The sequence below is a fragment of the Micrasema longulum genome, unplaced genomic scaffold (genome assembly GCF_059751315.1).
Source record: "Micrasema longulum isolate JH-2025_06_02 unplaced genomic scaffold, ASM5975131v1 h1tg000626l, whole genome shotgun sequence".
Taxonomy (NCBI): Eukaryota; Metazoa; Arthropoda; class Insecta; order Trichoptera; family Brachycentridae; genus Micrasema; species Micrasema longulum.
Genome location: NW_028277822.1, coordinates 46950 through 66432, shown reverse-complemented (window position 1 = coordinate 66432; position 19483 = coordinate 46950). Strand labels below are relative to the sequence as shown.

General features: G+C 30.4%; 1 protein-coding gene across 1 annotated transcript in view; it reads right to left on the bottom strand.

The window, feature by feature from the left end:
- Nucleotides 1-2549: 2549 nt before the first annotated feature.
- Nucleotides 2550-19483, bottom strand: part of LOC148280044 (collagen alpha-2(XI) chain) — a 28642-nt gene continuing 11708 nt past the window's right edge. The window contains exons 4-6 of the mRNA XM_088228999.1: nucleotides 16609-16790; nucleotides 6508-6631; nucleotides 2550-2726 (exon numbers count right to left, since the gene is read on the bottom strand). Coding sequence (XP_088085125.1) covers nucleotides 2607-2726; nucleotides 6508-6631; nucleotides 16609-16790 — 426 coding nt within the window. The 3' untranslated portion in view covers nucleotides 2550-2606. The remainder of the gene's footprint in view (nucleotides 2727-6507; nucleotides 6632-16608; nucleotides 16791-19483) is intronic.

Here is a 19483-nt window from a genome sequence, read left to right as displayed (position 1 = left end):
ATTCACAATACTGCTGGCCTTCGCGGTGTAGTGGTTAAGATGCGTCGCATACGGAATCTGGGTTCGATTCCCGGTGAGAAAATATATTTTTTATATATATTTTTTCAAGCCGGGGTATCTCACGCTGTAATTGAACCTCTTGGCCTTATTGTGGTGAGAAAAAAAAATATTTAACCCATAATCTGCAGTTTGAGGATCAGTTTTCTGATCCATGTTTACGGGTTTAAAATATATTTTTAGAGTACCGGTAAATACTCGTTGACTGAAACATTATCAACACGAAAACAAAACACAAGTTAGGCGTTTTCGGTATTGGTGTCGTCAGCAAGATTGATTACAAAATGGCGCTTGATACATTTTAACCATATTTAAGACACAAAAAACAATCTTTCTCATGTTAAACAAAATATTAAATACATGTTATTATATTTTACAATTTTCATATATAATTGAATATTTAAAGATACCAATATCTCAAAAGAAAGAGAAGAAATCATTTACGATAGATATCTTAACCGAGATAAAGAGATTGTTGCGAAACGAAAAAATTCTTTGTCCAGGCGCATGAAAAATACAGTTTTGTATGTGAAATAAAACCAGAACCCTGGAAGAGTGTTTTCGACTCGATGGCTGCTCTCAAATAAAAATCCTGAATATGGAAATATAGTGAAGTCAGCTTCGCTACGAAATAGTTGGAGGGTTTGCCTACCATTCTTCGATTCAATTCTTTGTTGGGCGGACGTAAAAAAACTTGGTTTTAAAGGTTGTTTAAACCGAAATGTTACATTGTTCCTGGCCTGGCACCTAAAGCGTAAGACTTATCACCTTACCTTAATTTAAAAGATGATATAAAAACCCTTCATTTGGTTTACTAATGTAGTGCTCTATGCACTACTGGGTTCGGAAAGGGGAATGATGATGACAGAGCTTATGACCCGTCATTGGATGGTTGAAATATTCGCTTTACATAATATGTAATATTCACAATTCTGCCTCTTATTTAGAATGTTGCTTTGAAAAAACTTCACCAAAAAGTTAATAGTTGTCACTGCGGAAGCGTCATATAATGTGAAAGCATGCCTCTTTTGACTAGATATATAGAACTTCTTAAAATTGTGAGGATGTTGAAATCACCAACATTAGGCAGAATGGTACATTTTACCCAGTGAAATTGAGATCTCATTTTCATTTTCATTTTTTTTTCTTTTTTTTGCACCACAACAGGCCAGGAGGCCCAATCACAGTGGTGAATTACATTATAGAAAAACCAGGCTTGAAAAAAATCACATTTTCATTTTTTGTGTTCTCACCGGGAATCGAACCCGGAACTTTCCGTGCGCGAGTCAAGCGTCTTGACCACTACACCACGGAGGCCGCCATCGCAATCAATCTCAAACTACCTAATGACAGGTCATAAGCCCTGTTAATGCCTGGGTTTCCATGTTATCGAGATATCTATAAAAAAAATTATTTGCCTCTGCTGAGATTTTGGCCACCTTTAGATGAAATCATAAAATGGAACATTTTTTTCCCAACATTCAGATATACTCAAAATAACGTAATATTTAATTAAAAATCCACAAATTTTAATCGATCTCTCGTATATCATATTTTGGTCCATATAATTATTTATTACGTAATATAAAATATCGTTTCATAAAATTTTATGTGGTGATTTTAAATGTACAGTATCACAAATAAAATAATCAATATAAAATAATCCGAATTTCAGGCAAACATAAATATAATTTTTATAAAAAAACAATTGATTTTAAATGACATTTTTAATTCACAACGTATAAAAATTAGACATATTGGAGGGGATAATTATTAAATAACAAAATACTTTTTTTAAAAAAACAATAAAATCATCCGTTTTTTTCTTATTTGAAATACGACAGAAAATTTCAATAATTTATTAAGTTTGAAAACAAAAACATTTGTTTCATTTCATTCCGTTTGAAAGTTGACTTTTTAAAACTGTTTCGCATCGTAAAGATAATTTTAATTACAACCTTATTCACATTATTTATAAATATCTTAAAAACTTATCTATATACTAAAATCTTTAATAATAAATTAATACTTTCTTAATGGATTATATCTATAAATAAATACTTAGTGTTTATATATTAGGTGATGAAAACATTTATAAATGAAGATGTGCTTCCTATTTTTCTGGTGAAAATTTAATGTATGAATATTTTAATAAAATCACACCTATATTATACTTCAAATCGATAGTTTAATGCATTTTTAACAGCCAACAGTTTAAGTGACTGAAAAACAAAAAACATTACGTGATTTGAGTATATTTATCTTATAAATAAATAAACAGAAATGTTGTGTCTTTAATCCAATTATTAATAGATTACATTTTAAAAATTATAACAATTTATTGTATTCGACACTCATCCAATATAAATTTATAAAAGGACGCTACATAATAAAAAAATCGTGTATGGGGAAATGGAATATTGATTTTGAAAAACCTTTATGGATATTCAATATTAGGGTACATTTTCATTTTTTTCTTTTTACTTCACCGCTTTACCTAGTGATAATTTTTGACACATCTTTTTTCATTATACGTATCCTTAAGTTGTTTAAGTAGGATCATTTACCGTGGAAGAATCTTCTGACTCTGCGTACAGTGGCTCTGAATCACCACATTGCTTATCTGCGAAGCCTGCTTTGGGGACCACCGTCAGCTGCTCCAAATCTCCCTGCATACAGAAATGCACACATTATTAAAATAATTAACTAAATTCTTAGAACTGATAAAAGAGTACTTGCAAAGTTTTGCTTTTGACCTAATAATGCTCAGCCGAAACCAAGTTAGGGTTATCACTAAGCCCTTACAGGGCACTGCAGATTGAACAAACACCTTACTAGGATGAACCTTCCCGAAACTTCTAGAAGTAAGTTCTGCAGTGCAGATGAGGAAACACTTATCCACATTATTAACTTATCAAAAACAAACAAAAATAAAATACAAATTATCAAGTCCTACTGAACTGCATAAAATCTAAATCGTCAGCAGGTGCTTAAAGTTAAGTTCAAATATATAACCACAATCTTATATTTTACATTTTATAATATTTAAAAACTCTTATTACCATGGAAAAAGGAAAATATGCATAGAAAATATGTTACAAGTAGAAAAAAAAATATCCAACTAAAAAAAAAAATATCCAACTAAAAAAAAAAATACAAAAAATCCGGGTTCTAAAAGCCAGATTTTCAGCATACGACTTCCTCTTGATCCTGATAAGTTTTTTTATATGTAATGGGAGCATATTGTACATTTTTTTATATTGTACTCCAGTATTCTTTTCCCGTATTTATTATGGAATTTAGGGAGAGCTAGTCCATCTACACTACAAGTATTATATACTTGCTCTCAATTATTTCTATATTCAGATAGAGACGCATGCTGAGAAACCAGCTTGGACAATAATAAATCTCTAACGGATAAAATATTCGTAGATTTGTACAATAACAATATTGGAATATCGTCTCGCTGACAGTACAATTTTTTTTAATTAATAATTTGGTCATTGAATTCGGTAAGTTCCGAACAAGGTTTATGTTTGTATTACTGGTAAAAAGGCCATGAGGTTTTAGCGTATCTTATAATTGATTCTGAAAGTGGCAAATAAATTTTTCTTAAAGTACTATCAAGGACATAATATTTCAAAACATACATTCCTTGTGATTGTGAATATTTAAATCATAAAATGGAACCTCATTCTCAGGGAACCACTGGTATTACCCGAGAATGTTAAAGAGCTCACCCCTGCTCAAAATTGACTATGTCATTTCATTCTGACATTTCTTGACATTTATCTCGATAATGTTTTACAGATTTTAAAAAAGGATATAAATACAAAGATTATTTATTGTAAAAAAGATAAGGTTTTTTTTATTCTTAAGAGTTTAAAGCGTACACAAAAATCTGCACGATATTTTCATAATAAAGAGTCAAAATAGATACTTCTTTACAAAAAAAAAGCATGCGATAATCTCATCTTAGTCATAAACAGAGCAATACCAGTTCTTTTATAAAAAAAATGTTAGTCAAAATGTATTATTACGCAATAAGAATGTAGTTATCATCGGTGGCTTCAACCTGCCTTTTGAAAATAATCCCAATGTATATTGCAAATGTTCTTTATTCAACTTGAAACAGTTCATTTTTTTCTTACGAAATTAACAATCGCATGTAAGATCTCGTATTAGGCAATTTACGAGTAGAATCCAAAAATATGGTTGTCAGTAGGCACGACTGTCCCCTTGTTAAGGAAGACGCGCATTATCCTACGCTTTCATTCTCATTCGAGTAGTGTTTTGAAATTCAGGATGCCCAAGCTGTTTGGCATGCTAACATCAACTTGGGTTGGATTTTTGACGAAAATGCGGAACGTGACTTTACTTCTATCCTAAGCCTGAAAATATGGAATCTCGATAATTTCGAGGTTAATCTTGCCGTATATTCTTTTTTTTTCAATTTGATTAGATTTTCGATGCTTGCTTTAAAAAACGACGCTCGACTACTTCTCACCAAATAAACAATTACCCGAAATAGTTTTCTGGTAAAATGATCTAATATATTCGTATTAAACAAAAATATCACTGTTTATGGAAAAAAAAACTAATTCAACATTATCTTATGAAAAGATTAGCTGTTTGATAAGAAGAACGAAGATTCTAATCTCTAAGGCAAATAAAAGATTCACTCACAAAGCTGAACTAAGCATAACAAACGACCTTAAACGTTTTTGGAATTACATGTCCGATAAACGATGTGGTTGCGACAAATTGAATCACATGACCCGAAATGATTCTGAATTTTATTATGGGTTTTTACAAATTTCTGCAGATTTTACTGTTTATTCATCCATTTTTACTACCAACATAATTGTACTTAATCATTCTTCAAACTCTTCAAAACCAAACAACCTTTTGCGCGTCACTATTTCTGAAATAACGAAAAATGATTTATTTTGGCCTTTTTGAAAACTTAAGCCAAAACTTTCTACCGGTCCAGATTTCATTCCACCCTACCTGCTAAATAAATATATATGATTTTTTAAAAATCCTAACAACACGTGTTTAACATTTTGCTGCAGATTTGCATATTAAAAAAAATATGGAAGTTGACAAAAATCACTCCAATCCACAAAAAGGACAGCAAAACAACCATTAAAAATAACAGACTGTAATAATAGCTGTATTATCAGCTCCAGAAAAAGTTTTCGAGCTGATTATGGACTACTATATCTATAATCAAGTCAATAATGCATTATCGGATTGCAAACACGGATTTAGACCAACTAGATCTCCTACAAACAAATTTCTCGAATAGTTCAAACCATGTTCGAAATTCATTGGGAAATTTTTCACGTCTCGACGTTGTACATACTGACTTTGAAAAGGCTTTTGATAAGGTAGATCACGATGGATCACTAGAAAAATGAAATAAATTTAGTTTCACTTCCAACATTTTAGCATTCATGTCAAGTTATTTACGTTATCATCGACAGCATGTCAGGTATATAATGAATACAACACAAATTCTGGAGTTCCCCAAGGATCCAACCTGGCCCCTCTTCTTTTTCTTCTATTTATAAATGATATTGCTGACTCAATCAAAAACTCCAATTACCTTCTCTTTGCTGATGATATCAATATTTTCAAATCTATTCAAAGTGCTAAAGACTCATCTTGCCTTCAATACGAAAAAAATATTGAAAAATATAGCTTTAGCCCATATAGACAATAATTATTACAGGATTTTTTTTTTTCAATGGAATAACCCGCTATGCCTCTATTTTGAGGCATTTTAGCAGGTGAGATAGAGGGGATTTGGAAGGAGGCAATGAAAAATACACGAAATTTACAAAATAAAAAAGTTACTGAAGGTACATATGACTTTTCCTATAATATTTGCAAGTAATGTGATAGATAAGATTAAAGGAGTATTTTGTTTATTTTTTTATTTGAATTACAAACAGCTACATTTATCACATTTGGAAAAATAAAACAAATAAGCTAATTACGTAATTTTACAAGTAGCAACAGAGTCAGCCAAAATATATTCTCAAACCTAAAATAAACAGTAAAATAAATCGAAAAAAAAAACAATAGAAATTATTTTATAAGCAAACGCTGAACGTTATTATGATTATTCGCAAAAAATCTTTGTTCGATGGTTTTGTTATAACAATAAAATTACTGAAATTCTGCCAGAAATTTGAGTTTTGCCTATAATTAGATGGAATAAAAGAAGTGTAAAGTTATTCCCAAGAACTTTTGGAGGAACATTACTGAAAATTTTTGATAATAATTTAGGACAGTCAATCGAATTATTGAAATTATCAATAGATAAATTATATCAGCTATTTTAAGACGTTTTTGCAGAGGTGATGTTTTTTACACATTTAAATGTATTTTTCGGATTTATAAATAGATTTAGGATTAAAGGGTTTTAGTTGTTCTAAATACCGAAAATAGATATCCAATAATGAGGTCAGCGTCCTTGGGTGTGTCCAAAGAGTTTCTTTGAAGAACATCAGTTCTCAGCCATCTGCAGTCGACGTAGCTCCGAACAGTACTGTCGCCATGAACACTGCAATAAATACATCAATTATTACTATATTTTTAATAAACATATTTTTTTGTCGAAACAGGTTTTTAGATCTTTACTCTAACTAAATTTCTATCTCCGATACACGTTATTTAAAACGTGTGTTTTTTTTTAGAATTAAACGAATATTTGCGTTATTATGAATTTACACAAATATTTTATTTTAAAACTATCTTCAACGAGTTATAACTTACTATCAGAAAATGGTAATTAAGTTGGGGTAGAGTAGAATTTGATCCACGGACCTTTGATCCGCAAATCCGAGACACTAGCCTTATGACCGCAACCCGATTCTTAAGATTTAAATATACTATTATTATAAAGCCGCTTACGGGTATTTTTTTTTAACGAAAGCGGCTAATTCTCGATATTTTAAATAGGGGTCCATGCCAAGCAAGCTCCTGACGTCACTGCGACCTGTATAGATCTAGATATACTGTGACGGGTCTCCATAAACTAAAAAAAAGATGTTTATAAATTATCAAATATTTAGAATTAACTTAACGAAACAAGTTTTAAATTACTCGTATACCTTAATTTCCTTTTCTTCTTTCCTAAACATAGCTTATAATGAGCGAAAAATTACGCATCCTTTGTTTAATTTTTAATCACGTCTTTAATAAAAAAATCAATTTGACAAGTAATACTGCCATTAGGTTTTTTAAACTAGCTTTGATAGTGTATTTGACTATTTATGTCAACTTTGAAAAGTTTTCAAAACTTTCTAGCGCTTGCAAAAGAAAAATAAATACACTTATCTGAAACTTCATTTTTTTTAAATTTGCCTGAAATTTCTTAGTAACGACCTCTCAAAGTCCTTTTGTAAGTAAGTAAATAACCACAGATTTCGAGTTATTTCATGATTAGAAATATTGAATTTATTAATTAATATTTTTCGGTCTTTTTTTATCTACATCAAAAATTTATGCGTACTTGCAAATTATTTTTCGTAACAGAAATACGGGCTTTTTTTTAAAATGAAAAATTATTTCGCTATCGTCCCTTATTAGTTTTTTGAAATTTAACGTTAAGATAATATAAGCTTATAAATCCACGTATTAAATCATAATTTTCTTATAAATAATTTATTTGTAAATAAATTACCTACAAAAATATCAATTCGGCTTATCGCTTTAAAAATACTAAACAAAAAAATAATGCAGATATTGAAGAAATGCTAACCAATAACTAAGTAATGACAAATTGTAAGCCCGGGAAACCCATTGACATTAAAAAAAAAAAAATGGTTTTACCTATAAGTTCTGTTAGATATCTATTAATTCCAGATTTTTATTAAACTATATGTTTATCTGATAATTTGTATTTTTATTTTAAGTTTCATTTAATAATATGCATGCTTCCATTTCCGTTATGTTGAAACCCAACTCAACACAGGGTTCTTTGTTTCATAAAATGAGGGATGTTTATTTTTTTTGTAATATAGGTGTATTTGTATGAATAAATAAATGAATGAATTTGAATAATTTAATCCGTGAAAAATAGGTTATTGATTTTAATAATATTTGATTTTTAAAATCGGACACATGGACATCAATAAACTAATTAACGCTTCCGGGCCTAGGAGTATTTAGGGTCCCGCAGGTAGCATATTTCGTCAGCAGCTTTTTTGTTAGTTATCATATTAATTTAACTTCTTGCATAATTCTACCCAATAATATTTTAAGTAATTAATATATTTTTTTGAGTAATCTTCCAAATAATAATGCACATTTATCTTTATTTTCTCCCGTGCAAATAGCAAACACAACAATTAATTTCCCTACATTTCCCTACAATATTAATTTATACATCAGTTGGAACGTTTTTTTTGCTGTTTGGTTGGCTTTTTTCCAGCCATAACCAGAAAACATCGGATTTCGTGCTGTTCATTTTATATGCATTCCTCCTTTCAACTCCCCGCTTGGTGACAACTCATTAGATCAGTGCTCTTCAACGTGTCTCGATGAAAGTATCGCTATGTCTTACAGCACCCTCTGGCAACATTATTTTAGGAGAAAATGTCTGAATTTCGCAGAAAACTAGAAATATTATAAAACAGGTAAACGGTACCCCCATCAGGAACTCGCGTATTTTTTTCACCTTCAGGTTCGGAATATTAAAACATCCCATAAGAGTATCATAATTACTCGTTAGCTTACATATACACATGGGTACCAAACATATTTATAACGGTGTCCAGTCTGGAGTGGTTCAAAACCGTTTATTTCCTGAATACTGTTCTCAGTACCACATAATCGACTATTATTACTATGGTTACTACATTATACAATATGCAGACAGCACTCTAAATACTTGTCTCTTGCCAATCGATACTATAATACTGTTAACTGAGCTAAGAGCAGTTCAAAGGGAATGGATTGACAAGCAGTTTAGTATTGAGTCGAGTGAATAAACTTTTAAAAATAATTATAAAACCAACACGCTCTGCTGAATGGAGCAAAACTGTAGCTCTTTAGAGATTTCAGAAATATATGAGATCGAATAGGGGAGCAATTGAAAGAATTGAGTTGGCCAATACATACTGTTATGAGGCAATTCAGTACCACGGAAAATTGGATATAAAAAATAGTTCCTTACATGCTGTGAAAATTAGAGCATTAATAAAACTGTTCGGTGAAGTCTCCCGAAAATGTTTGAGAAAATTAATAAAAACGAATTAACTAATAATAACAGGGATGGAGAATACCTTAAATAAGGGAATATGGAAGTCTAGGCACTTACAGGACTTATGACCTGTCATTGGCTAGTTTAAGTGGCCACTTTACAAACCGTATAACATTCACCATTTTACCTATGTTTGAACATCCATTTTTCTTAAATTCCATTTGTTGATTTAAGTGAAGATTAAGAGCTGAACCCTTCTTTGTTGTGAAGAGATTCATCTGACTGAATTATTTCACATACTAGGCAAATCCTGAAAACAATTTTCCAATTTTTCTAAAGAAGAAGCTTAATTCCAAACAACTCTTATAGTATTGCATATTAAACCGGGAGCATTGTCCTGCAGTATATTTACATTGTCTCTACCATGAAGAAATGAACTACAAAGGAACATCGTGTAAAAAAAAACCACAGTACCACAGGACGCAACGCCTGTCAGTCAGCCCAACAAGTTCAATTTACTTCAGTCCAGCTCGACGAAGTCATACAGTTTTAGCATGTAGTTCAAGTGCAATCTCTTCAACCCATCATCGCCGCTACGCTCGTGCTACACAACCAATTGCTTTATCTTATTTGCCATGTAATAAATACGAATTAAACAGCAACCTCGTGTCTTCTCTGTCAATCTCTAACTGGGGTAGGAACTCTGACTCTCCTCTTTTATCTTTTAACCTGATTGAAAATATTGTACCTTGCCGATGAGACATTTCGAAACGATATATCGCTGCATAAATTTAAAAGGGTCACAAATCAAAAACCCAGAAATTTCGTCTTATTACAAAAATGATTTTTATTGGTTACATTTTTCTATGGAAAAAGGCTCCTTTGTATTTTGTCTTGTAATGACCCAAATTGCACAACAGCACCTTTGGCGTTTTTCGTTTTAGTAGCTAACTTCAGAGTTTCCTGGGTATTAGTTAGCACAAAACTCCATAATTAGTTACATATAACTTTAAAAAATGCATCATATGATATTAAAAACAAAAATATAAAAAGTAAAATTTCAAAAAAAAAATTACTAAAACTCACGTTAACAACATTGATTGGTTCTACTAAAAAAAGTAAAATTTCGATTCGTGGCCTCTTTGAATTTAAGCAGCAACATTAAACATTAAGTCAGAAAGTGGTTAAATATATATATTTGCAAGTTATTAAAATGTTTGACGACAGTGATTAATGAATAGGTTAATGATTTAAATATAATAAATGGTTTTCTGTTTGTTTTTTAAAAATAAAACTACCTTCAAAATCATAGCAGAAAAAGAGATAATGAATACACTAGTTCAATGAAATAAAAACATGGCAGAAATATTATGTAGTCCTCAAAAACCTTTTGTTGGGAATTTTCCCTCACTTAAAAGATAAGAGCCCGTAGCACAAAGAAACGTTGTCGTTATAGTCAATTAGAATTTTCTAAATTAAAATTGGATTGTTTGAAATAAATTTGGAGCTTTTCCCTTTGTATGATGCAAATTTCATTAAAATTTTCATATGAAAAATTCAAACTGTTTTTGTCGTGATGATAATGAATGCGAAAATCACAGCTGGCAAGTTTTTACTGTTTATAATAATAATAAACACGACCCGCTGCCCCAGCTCTTGTGTGTTCTCTAGACCATTTTGCAAATTGTACAAAAGACATTTTATTTGTTTTTAAAATCAAATAAGCAAAATATGTAAGAGGAGATTAACACTCTCAAAATGCTGAAAATACTATTTAGTAACGGAAAAAAAAAATATATATAGCTACATAAACGCGTAATAAGATAATGAAAAAACTTGGCATTCATAACTCAATTTTTTTTAAATGGTCTATTGAACATGCAAGAACTAGGGTAGTGGACGTACATGTACATGTCGCATCCAGATGGTCATTTTAGCCAGATAATATTGTCTAGCTAAATGACAGAACGACTCCGTACTGTAAAAGGGCCAACCGACAATTAACCGTATTTTTAACATTTAAAATTTTACAATTTGTCTAACCACGTTTAGCTGCTTTGTAGATGAGCCTAGATTTATGGTCCAACAATGTTTGAGTATGTCCAAATGCTTGCAGACTGGCAAATCACCTACAAGGCAACGCCTGTAAACAATTTTCCAATTTTTTATACTTCTTCTTTTACCAGGTAGTTAATTTAACAATGTTTGAGCATGTCCAAATGCTTGCAGACTATCTGGATTTCCTCCCAACGAAGTTGTTTATATTCAAATTTATTTCAACAGAGAGGGAAAACATTTTTGAGAAGGAAATATGGAAGTCTAAGCATTTACAGAGCTTATGACCTGTCATTGGCTGGTTTAAGTGGCCACTTTACACACTGTGTAACATTCACCATTCTGCCCATATTTGAAGATAAATCCACTTGGTCCATGAAGAAGTATAGAAATTGAAAAAATAAGATTTTCAAGTGTTGCCTAGTATGTAGGTGAAATAATTCAATTACATAAATCTCACCCGCATAAATAAAGACTTCAGTTCTTTAACTTCATAAACATCAATCGATGAAAAAATTGAAGGAATATAGATCATATGATATGCGTAGGACCAATGGGAGGCGAGCCTTTAAATGAAAAACAGCACCAAGGTTAGAGAAAATAATGTTTTAGATTTGATTTTAGGGCAGTTTTTACTGTCTCGTGGAAAAAAATGATTAAATAGATTAGCGGTTGCACGACGACCGACAATGTGTATTTATATAATCTAGGCGAAATTAATTTTTTTTTTTAACAAAGACATGCCCTGAGCCCTCAAAAAAATTTGACCCTTAACTCTTGCCCAAACGCCCAGTCATGGCCAACGCGTATTTAGTCGTTTTTCGACCGCCAGTTAGTTGTGACGTTTAGAATCGAAACAAAAATGCCTACTTGTGTCATGAAAACGTGCAAAAACCTTTTGGATAAACATAAAAAAAGAATTGTGTAACTTTTTATTAGTAAATATTTGTTCATAGGCGATCAACAAATCTTAAAACAATTAATGTTCAAATACATTTTTTTTTTGCAAACGTCAAACTATGCCTAGCTGCGCAATTGCGTAGCTCTTCTTAGTTACAGGGGTGCACTGATAAAAATACGGTTTTAAAATATAATAAACGTGAGTTAATATTAACATTTCGTTCCTAAAAATTCAGTGAAAATAAATAAATGTCAACAATGTTTGAGTATGTCCAAATGCTTGCAGACTGTATGGATTTCCTCCCTAGGGAGTTATTCATATTTTAATTTATTTCAACAGAGAAGAAACACATTTTTAAGAAGGGAATATGGAAGTCTAGGCATTCACAGGGCTTATGACCTGTCATTGGCTGGTTAAAGTGGCCATTTTACACACCGTGTAACATTCACCATTCTATCCATGTTTAAACATCCACATTTCCTCAACTCCAGCCAATTCCCAGGCTTCAGCAAGCCTTAAACCAGTCAACGACAGGTCGTATGCTCTGTAAATGCCTAGACTTCCATATTTCCTCTCAAAAATGTTTTCCCTCTCTATTGAAATAAATTTAAATATGAACAACTCCGTAGGGAGGAAATCCAGACAGTCTGCAGGCATTTGGACATACTCAAACATTGTTGAATTAACCACCTGGTAAAATAAGAAGTATTAAAAATTTGAAAAATTGTTTTCAGGCGTTGCCTAGTAGGTGATTTGGTTCAACCGGATGAATCTCACCCACGTGATAAAGGTTTAGCTCTTTTACTTCTTTAAAGAAAAATTTTGTATCACGTTTTAAATACATTACCCAAAAAGTTTTATATTTTACAATCATTTATAATTCAATGAATGGCAATTCAACATTAAACTGTTTTTCCAACGTATTCATCGTTCTTTTATGTTAACTTATACATATTATTTGCATATTTGATAGATATAAAAAAATAAATAATCTGGTTGAAAAATTATTATTTTATAGAAATCGCGTTGACGTTTTCCGATAAGCTTCGAAGTAAAAATTATAAAAGCTGAATTTCACAATTACATCAAGTTAGCCCTAATAACGTTAATTCCAACTCGGACCCTTATTTTTTTTCCAATATATATTTTTTAACTTTATTTTTCATTGAAAATTATGTAATTCAATCAGTTTTTCATCCACGGTTAGTTAGAAATTCGGGTCATAATGTATTTTTACTGTAAATAACATAAAGTATGATCGTTTAAGGATATTTAAATTCCTATTATATTGAAAACAATTAAATTTAAATGGAGATCGAGGACATTTTAGAGAAAAAAATATTGAGCTCTGACCCAGAGCATATGTTGACCCAGAGCATATACCTGTTATTGGTCTGTTAAGGTAGCTAATTTACGCAGTGTGTAATATTCACAATTTGCTTATGTTTAAATATCCATGTTTCTTGAATTAAAGAACATTAATGAACATGAAGTAGGAATGTAAAATTAAAAAAAATTATTTCTAATAGAATAGAGAAGTCTTGATAGTTAATTTATTGACTTGTTTTTTTTTGTAGAACTCCATATTATGATTTTGATATAAAAATCAAATACTGATTTGATACTGACTAAACCGTTTTTTTTAAACACGTAAACAAAAATCCGGACAATTGTTTGTTAGGGCGTTTGTAAACGAATGTCTGAATTTTTGAGACAACAATTAAAGAAACACAACAATTCTCCGTATTTTTTGTTTAAAAAAATAAAATGAACCGGTTTAGTTGTATCAAATCAGTGTTTGATTTTAATTTTAATATTCTAATAAAAAAAAAAAAACCTTAAAAGTTTTGGACAAATAATATAGTACGGTTTGCTTCTATTCACTTTCAGAATCTATTTTTTATAACCTTTTAAACAGTTTTCATTTTGTAATGCATTTGTTAATGAACATTGGCAGGATGTAGATTTTAATTGCATTATACTCAAAGTTCCCTTTAATTAAATAGTAGTGTACGTTTGTATTTGTTATATCATTACTATTTTATGTTTTTAAAGCACTGCGGGCTGAATAAACACCTTGCCGAAACTTCTGGGTGTAGTTTCTGCAGTGCACATCGTACACATTTTATGTGAATGTGATGCTTTATATCACAAAAGAAGCCGCATCTTGTTGAAACCAATAATATTCATTTATTTTATTATTATAAAACTAATTTAAAAACATAAAGTTACACATTTGTGCAAAATTGCTTTGACTATCTGACTATGGTTATTTACCTCGTTCTAAACCAATAAAAAAAAAAATACATGAAAAACAGTAATCAATACATAGAAAAAATAAATTGAAGTAGTAGACAAAGTGAAAATATACATAAACATTATAAAATACAAAATAAAAGAAGTTTGATTAAAAACGGGGGTACTACTTGGGGGTACTACTTGGGGGTACTACTTGCAAACCCGGCAAAATTCAGCTTTCTTTATTTTGAGCAAATCACATAAAACTTACAATTTAACAATCATTTTTTTATTGTCAGTTAAAAATAGGGCTTTATTTGTAAGAACGACTTTTAATATGGTTTGTACTTAAGCAGGTAATGACATAACATGATTATGTCAAGAAACAGTAGTGAAATAAAAAAAAAATTATTTTTTTATTTCACTACTGTTTCTTGACATAATCATGCTTATGTCATTACTGCTTAAGTACAAAATATTAAATTATTAAAATCAAAGTTGAAGTTTAAAAAAGTTGAAGTTAAGTATTGTATCAGTTTTATGTGATTTGCTCAAAATAAAGAAAGCTGAATTTTGCCGGGTTTGCAAATAGTATCCTCATATGTGGTAAAAACAAAATACAAAGTAAAAAACATGGTAAAGGACAGTAAAAAGTACATATGTGCATAGCAAAAACATATTTAAAAAAAAAACTTATTTCAAGAAAGAACATAGAAAAAGATGTTTCAAAAAAATATGTAAACATGTTATAATAAAACATACTACAGAAAAGAGTAATGAAGATTTTAAACAATTAAATTTAAAGATGTGAAAGCGTTCGCCCCCTATCTAATAGCCCGAAAATTTAAGAACCTGAGCTTGGAGGAAGAGATTAGCGATGGATATATAAGAGCACCCGCCCTCCACTCAGTCTTGGAGGACGAGAGTGATTTAACTGGGAACAGTTACTAATAGACGCCAGTTGCTCAATCACATAAGATGTTTATCGACTTAAAAATTCTTATGCAACTTGACCAACAAGATTAATGTATCGCGGTCACGTGTCCAAACAAAATAGATAAAAAAAATATTTTGTAGCTAAACAAATCGTTGTATTGCTGCATCATTGGAATAAAAAAATATATGACTTGATTAATTGTTCGCAAATTATTACTTTATAAAATAAATTATTTTTACCTTACTTACAGTTTTTTAATGTTTTCTATATTTAACTAATATATTCATTTAATGGTGCCAAACAATATTGAAATACGCAAAACGTAATTTTTTTGAATGGTGGCTAGTGTGACCACGCATCATGTTGAAGTGTGGTAATATTTAAAAAAATAAAGCAGATGTTCCATTGGAATCGGTAAAACGATAAACAATCGATGAGAAACTTTTATCCCAATAGTTATTATGATAATTGCGGCTATCGTCATTATGCAACAGGAGCTTATTGGCAGCACTGACCCCCATCATATTTACAAATATTATTCCTCTGTACGTTTGATGTCACCGTACTCCTTCTAAATGGCTTAACCGGTTTACGTGCGGTTTTTAGAGAAATATAGATCTTTGCGCTGTGCGTGTTTGTGGGTATTATCTTCAATCGAATATGTAAAAAAGAAGTTATGAGCATAAATGTTTTATTCATCCATCTACTAGGGTTGCATTTTAGGAGAATGCATTTGCAAAAAATGGAAAGATATGTTTTTTTTGCGTATGAAAAACGTGTGTTTTTGAATGTTTACAAACAGCATTTGTTTTTTGTGGATCTAAATCAGATTCTTTTCTTAAATTCTTTATAATTTCTACCCATTTATATTCTTGGATTATATTGAATTTTTGGTAATACTAAAATTATATTAAATTCAATACATTTTTAAAAATCGTATTCCTACATAAGTACACCCCTTTGTTGGTGAGACGACCAGAGTTTGACGTTTGAAAAAAGAATGCCATATTTGAAAAAATATTTATTTTATGTTTTGGAATTCAACCATAAACAAGTGCCTGGGTACCTACTTATCAATGAAAAAAAAAATCTCCAAACTAATAGCAAGCAAGCCAACGTTTGGGCAGGAAAACGTCTACTTAAAAATATCATTGAATACAGTCAAATTTTGTTTTCTACTTTTTAAATTAAAACTTTGTTTACCTTATGGCGATCTGATGCCAGCGATAGTCTTTGAGAGTTGCTGGAAGATGAATGACTTCAGAACCATTAGCACCAGCATGCACTAAACGTGCTCCTCCTGCGGATAGCTCCAAGGATAAGTATGCGTCTTGCTGTCTCCTCGAGCGGAGACTGAACAGAGTGCCCTGACCAACGCCTCCACTCTGAGAAAAAGAAATAACATTCTGTTATTGGTATTCTTTAAAATGCAGACTGAGAATACAATGAATATATGGCTTACAGTAATACATCCAGGATCAACTCATGCCTGAAAACTTGACTTGACTTGAAAAATCTACGACAGAACACCGGAACAACATCAAGCATTCAGATTGGAAGAATTCATGTCTTTCGGTATTTGATTTGAAATAGTTAAAACCTAATGAATTAAGAGTCAGGGATTTAAAAGCTTGAAAGATAAGACAAGAATTTAAACTAAAATAATTCAAACTTGCGTCACTTGATACCATCGCCCCGTGAAACCTAAGGGGAATGTTAAAAAATGATTTGCAGCCCCTATCAGATTTCTAATAAAGAGAAAATAGCCAGCGGTGGTGCAGATAAATTCAAATTATGATTGTGTTCAATTATTTTTAAAAGCCAATTACTTTTTATTGCCACAGTAACTTACCTATCATCGTTTAACTTTTAAATTTACAGTAGATATTTTTCTGTGTCGTAAAACCCCCTATAAAAATGTCTCATTTGGTTATCATAAATTAGTCAACGCCACAATTTTTTTTGTAAAATTTAATTAAATTTATTAAATTTTGAGTGGATATTTATTTATTTATTTATTTATTTATTAACGGACATTGTCCATGTATACAATTTATAAGGTTTAAATATTACAATAAAATAGTTTAAAACATTTAAAGAAAAAAGAAAGAAGCATTGACAAACATAAGGGACATCGAGACAAGATCTGGACTATTTATTTAGTGCTCGTTTAAATCGTTGTAAACTTAAACCAAAAAAGTCCAGATCCTGTCTTGAGTTAACAATACGACAAAGGCGGGTCATTGGAGAATTTAGGCCATAGTTTGTTCTATGCTGATCGATGAACAGTACTTCATTGTTTCTCAATCTACGAGTCGGAATATTGAATTTTACTTGTCCCAGTAATGATGGAACATCGATTATACCATTTAGTATGCCGAACATATATATGGAGTCAATATTAGTTCTACGTTTTTGTAGACTAGAAATATTTAACATTGACTCTATTTCAGCATAAGAATAATTATCTCTCTCTAGTCCAAGCATCCACGCTATTTTTCGGATATTAAAAATATATAAGAGATTCCGATAAAAAAACATTCACCGGTCTAAAAATATTTCGTGAAATTATATGAATTTCTACAATCAGTCATTTTCAGTAATAAACGAATTAAATCATTAATTATTTTTTTATACATAAACGTCTTAAAGAAAATAAATAAAAAATATTCCTGTTATATTTGAATTTCGGGCAGTAAAATAAATATAATGTTACCCGTAAAAATATTCCGACGTGGACATTTTAAGGTTATTCAGCTTTTTACCTTTCCAAATAATAAAAAAAAGACCCTAACTTTTTAGGTTCAAGTTTTTCGGAATTCGTTCCTTTACTTATTTTACAAAAGAGCAAACATTACCGTAGATTATGTTTGAAGGAATAAAACGAATTGAGCTTTATCGCCAAAACATGGTAACTTTTAAAAAACAATATTTTAAAAGAGAACACGTCTTCCTCTCAATTAACAAGGAATACATTTTATTGATATCAAAGAACTAAATAATCGAAAAAAACTTGGTTTTCAAAGTATATTTCTTAATAATTAAGAAGAAAAAACATTATCCCCTTATTTATTTCTTCTGTCGGTTACGGTGTTTTTGCGTTTGCAGCTCCATATTTTACATAAAACTTTTTTGCCGTGGGCATTTCAAAGGTTTTATTTTACGAAGGATATAAATCCTTTGAAATAAAATACAAATTTTGTTAAGAGTGGTCTTAAAATCGACTTGAGTCACTCCATAATTATATTAAGTAACGAAATTGAAACATTTTTAAGTATTACGATAAAAAATCATTTGACTCGTTTCTTCAGGTGTAAACTATTTGCTTCATAAGAAATATTATGTAATCAAAATGAATTACTTCGTATAATACTTTTTCATTGAGAAATAAAGCTTTTACGATTTTTGTTTTAATTGTGTATAATTATAAATCTGATAATCTAATAAATTGTAATTATCCCAGAATGAATTTGCTATCTCATAGAAGAACAATTATGTATTGTACATTTTTTGTGTTTTGAAATATAAAAAAATTAAAAAATGCAGTTCATTCTCTGTTTTTGCCTTTGTAGGCGTTAGATTTTGTTAAAAACCTTGATTTTAATTACATTTTGATTTGAACCTAACACAAATAAATCGGGTAAAATGAGCCTACTTTTTTCATCTTTTGAAAATTACTACGGGTAATTTTTCAAATTTATGAAGTTTTTTGAAAACAAAAAAAAATCAAAGAAAGGGGGTACTTGAATCAAACTTTAAGTCCCTAAATCATAAAGAAAAAAAAACAAATTATACTCGTCACCGCGAAATTTACATTAATTTTCCAAATAATGATTAGAAATTCTACAATCTGCCAAACATACACAGCAATGTAGTGGGCAATTTGGATATCTCTCATTTACTAATTGGCAAATTCAGAAATGCACCCTTTCTAAATATTCAAAATGTATTTATTTACAGTTTTTGACATACTTAGCTATGTCCAAATGAATAGTAAACCGATAAAAAGTAATTTAACCTTTTTTCTTATGCATATTATGAATTCACATATTTTTAAATGATACATAATAAAACCCTT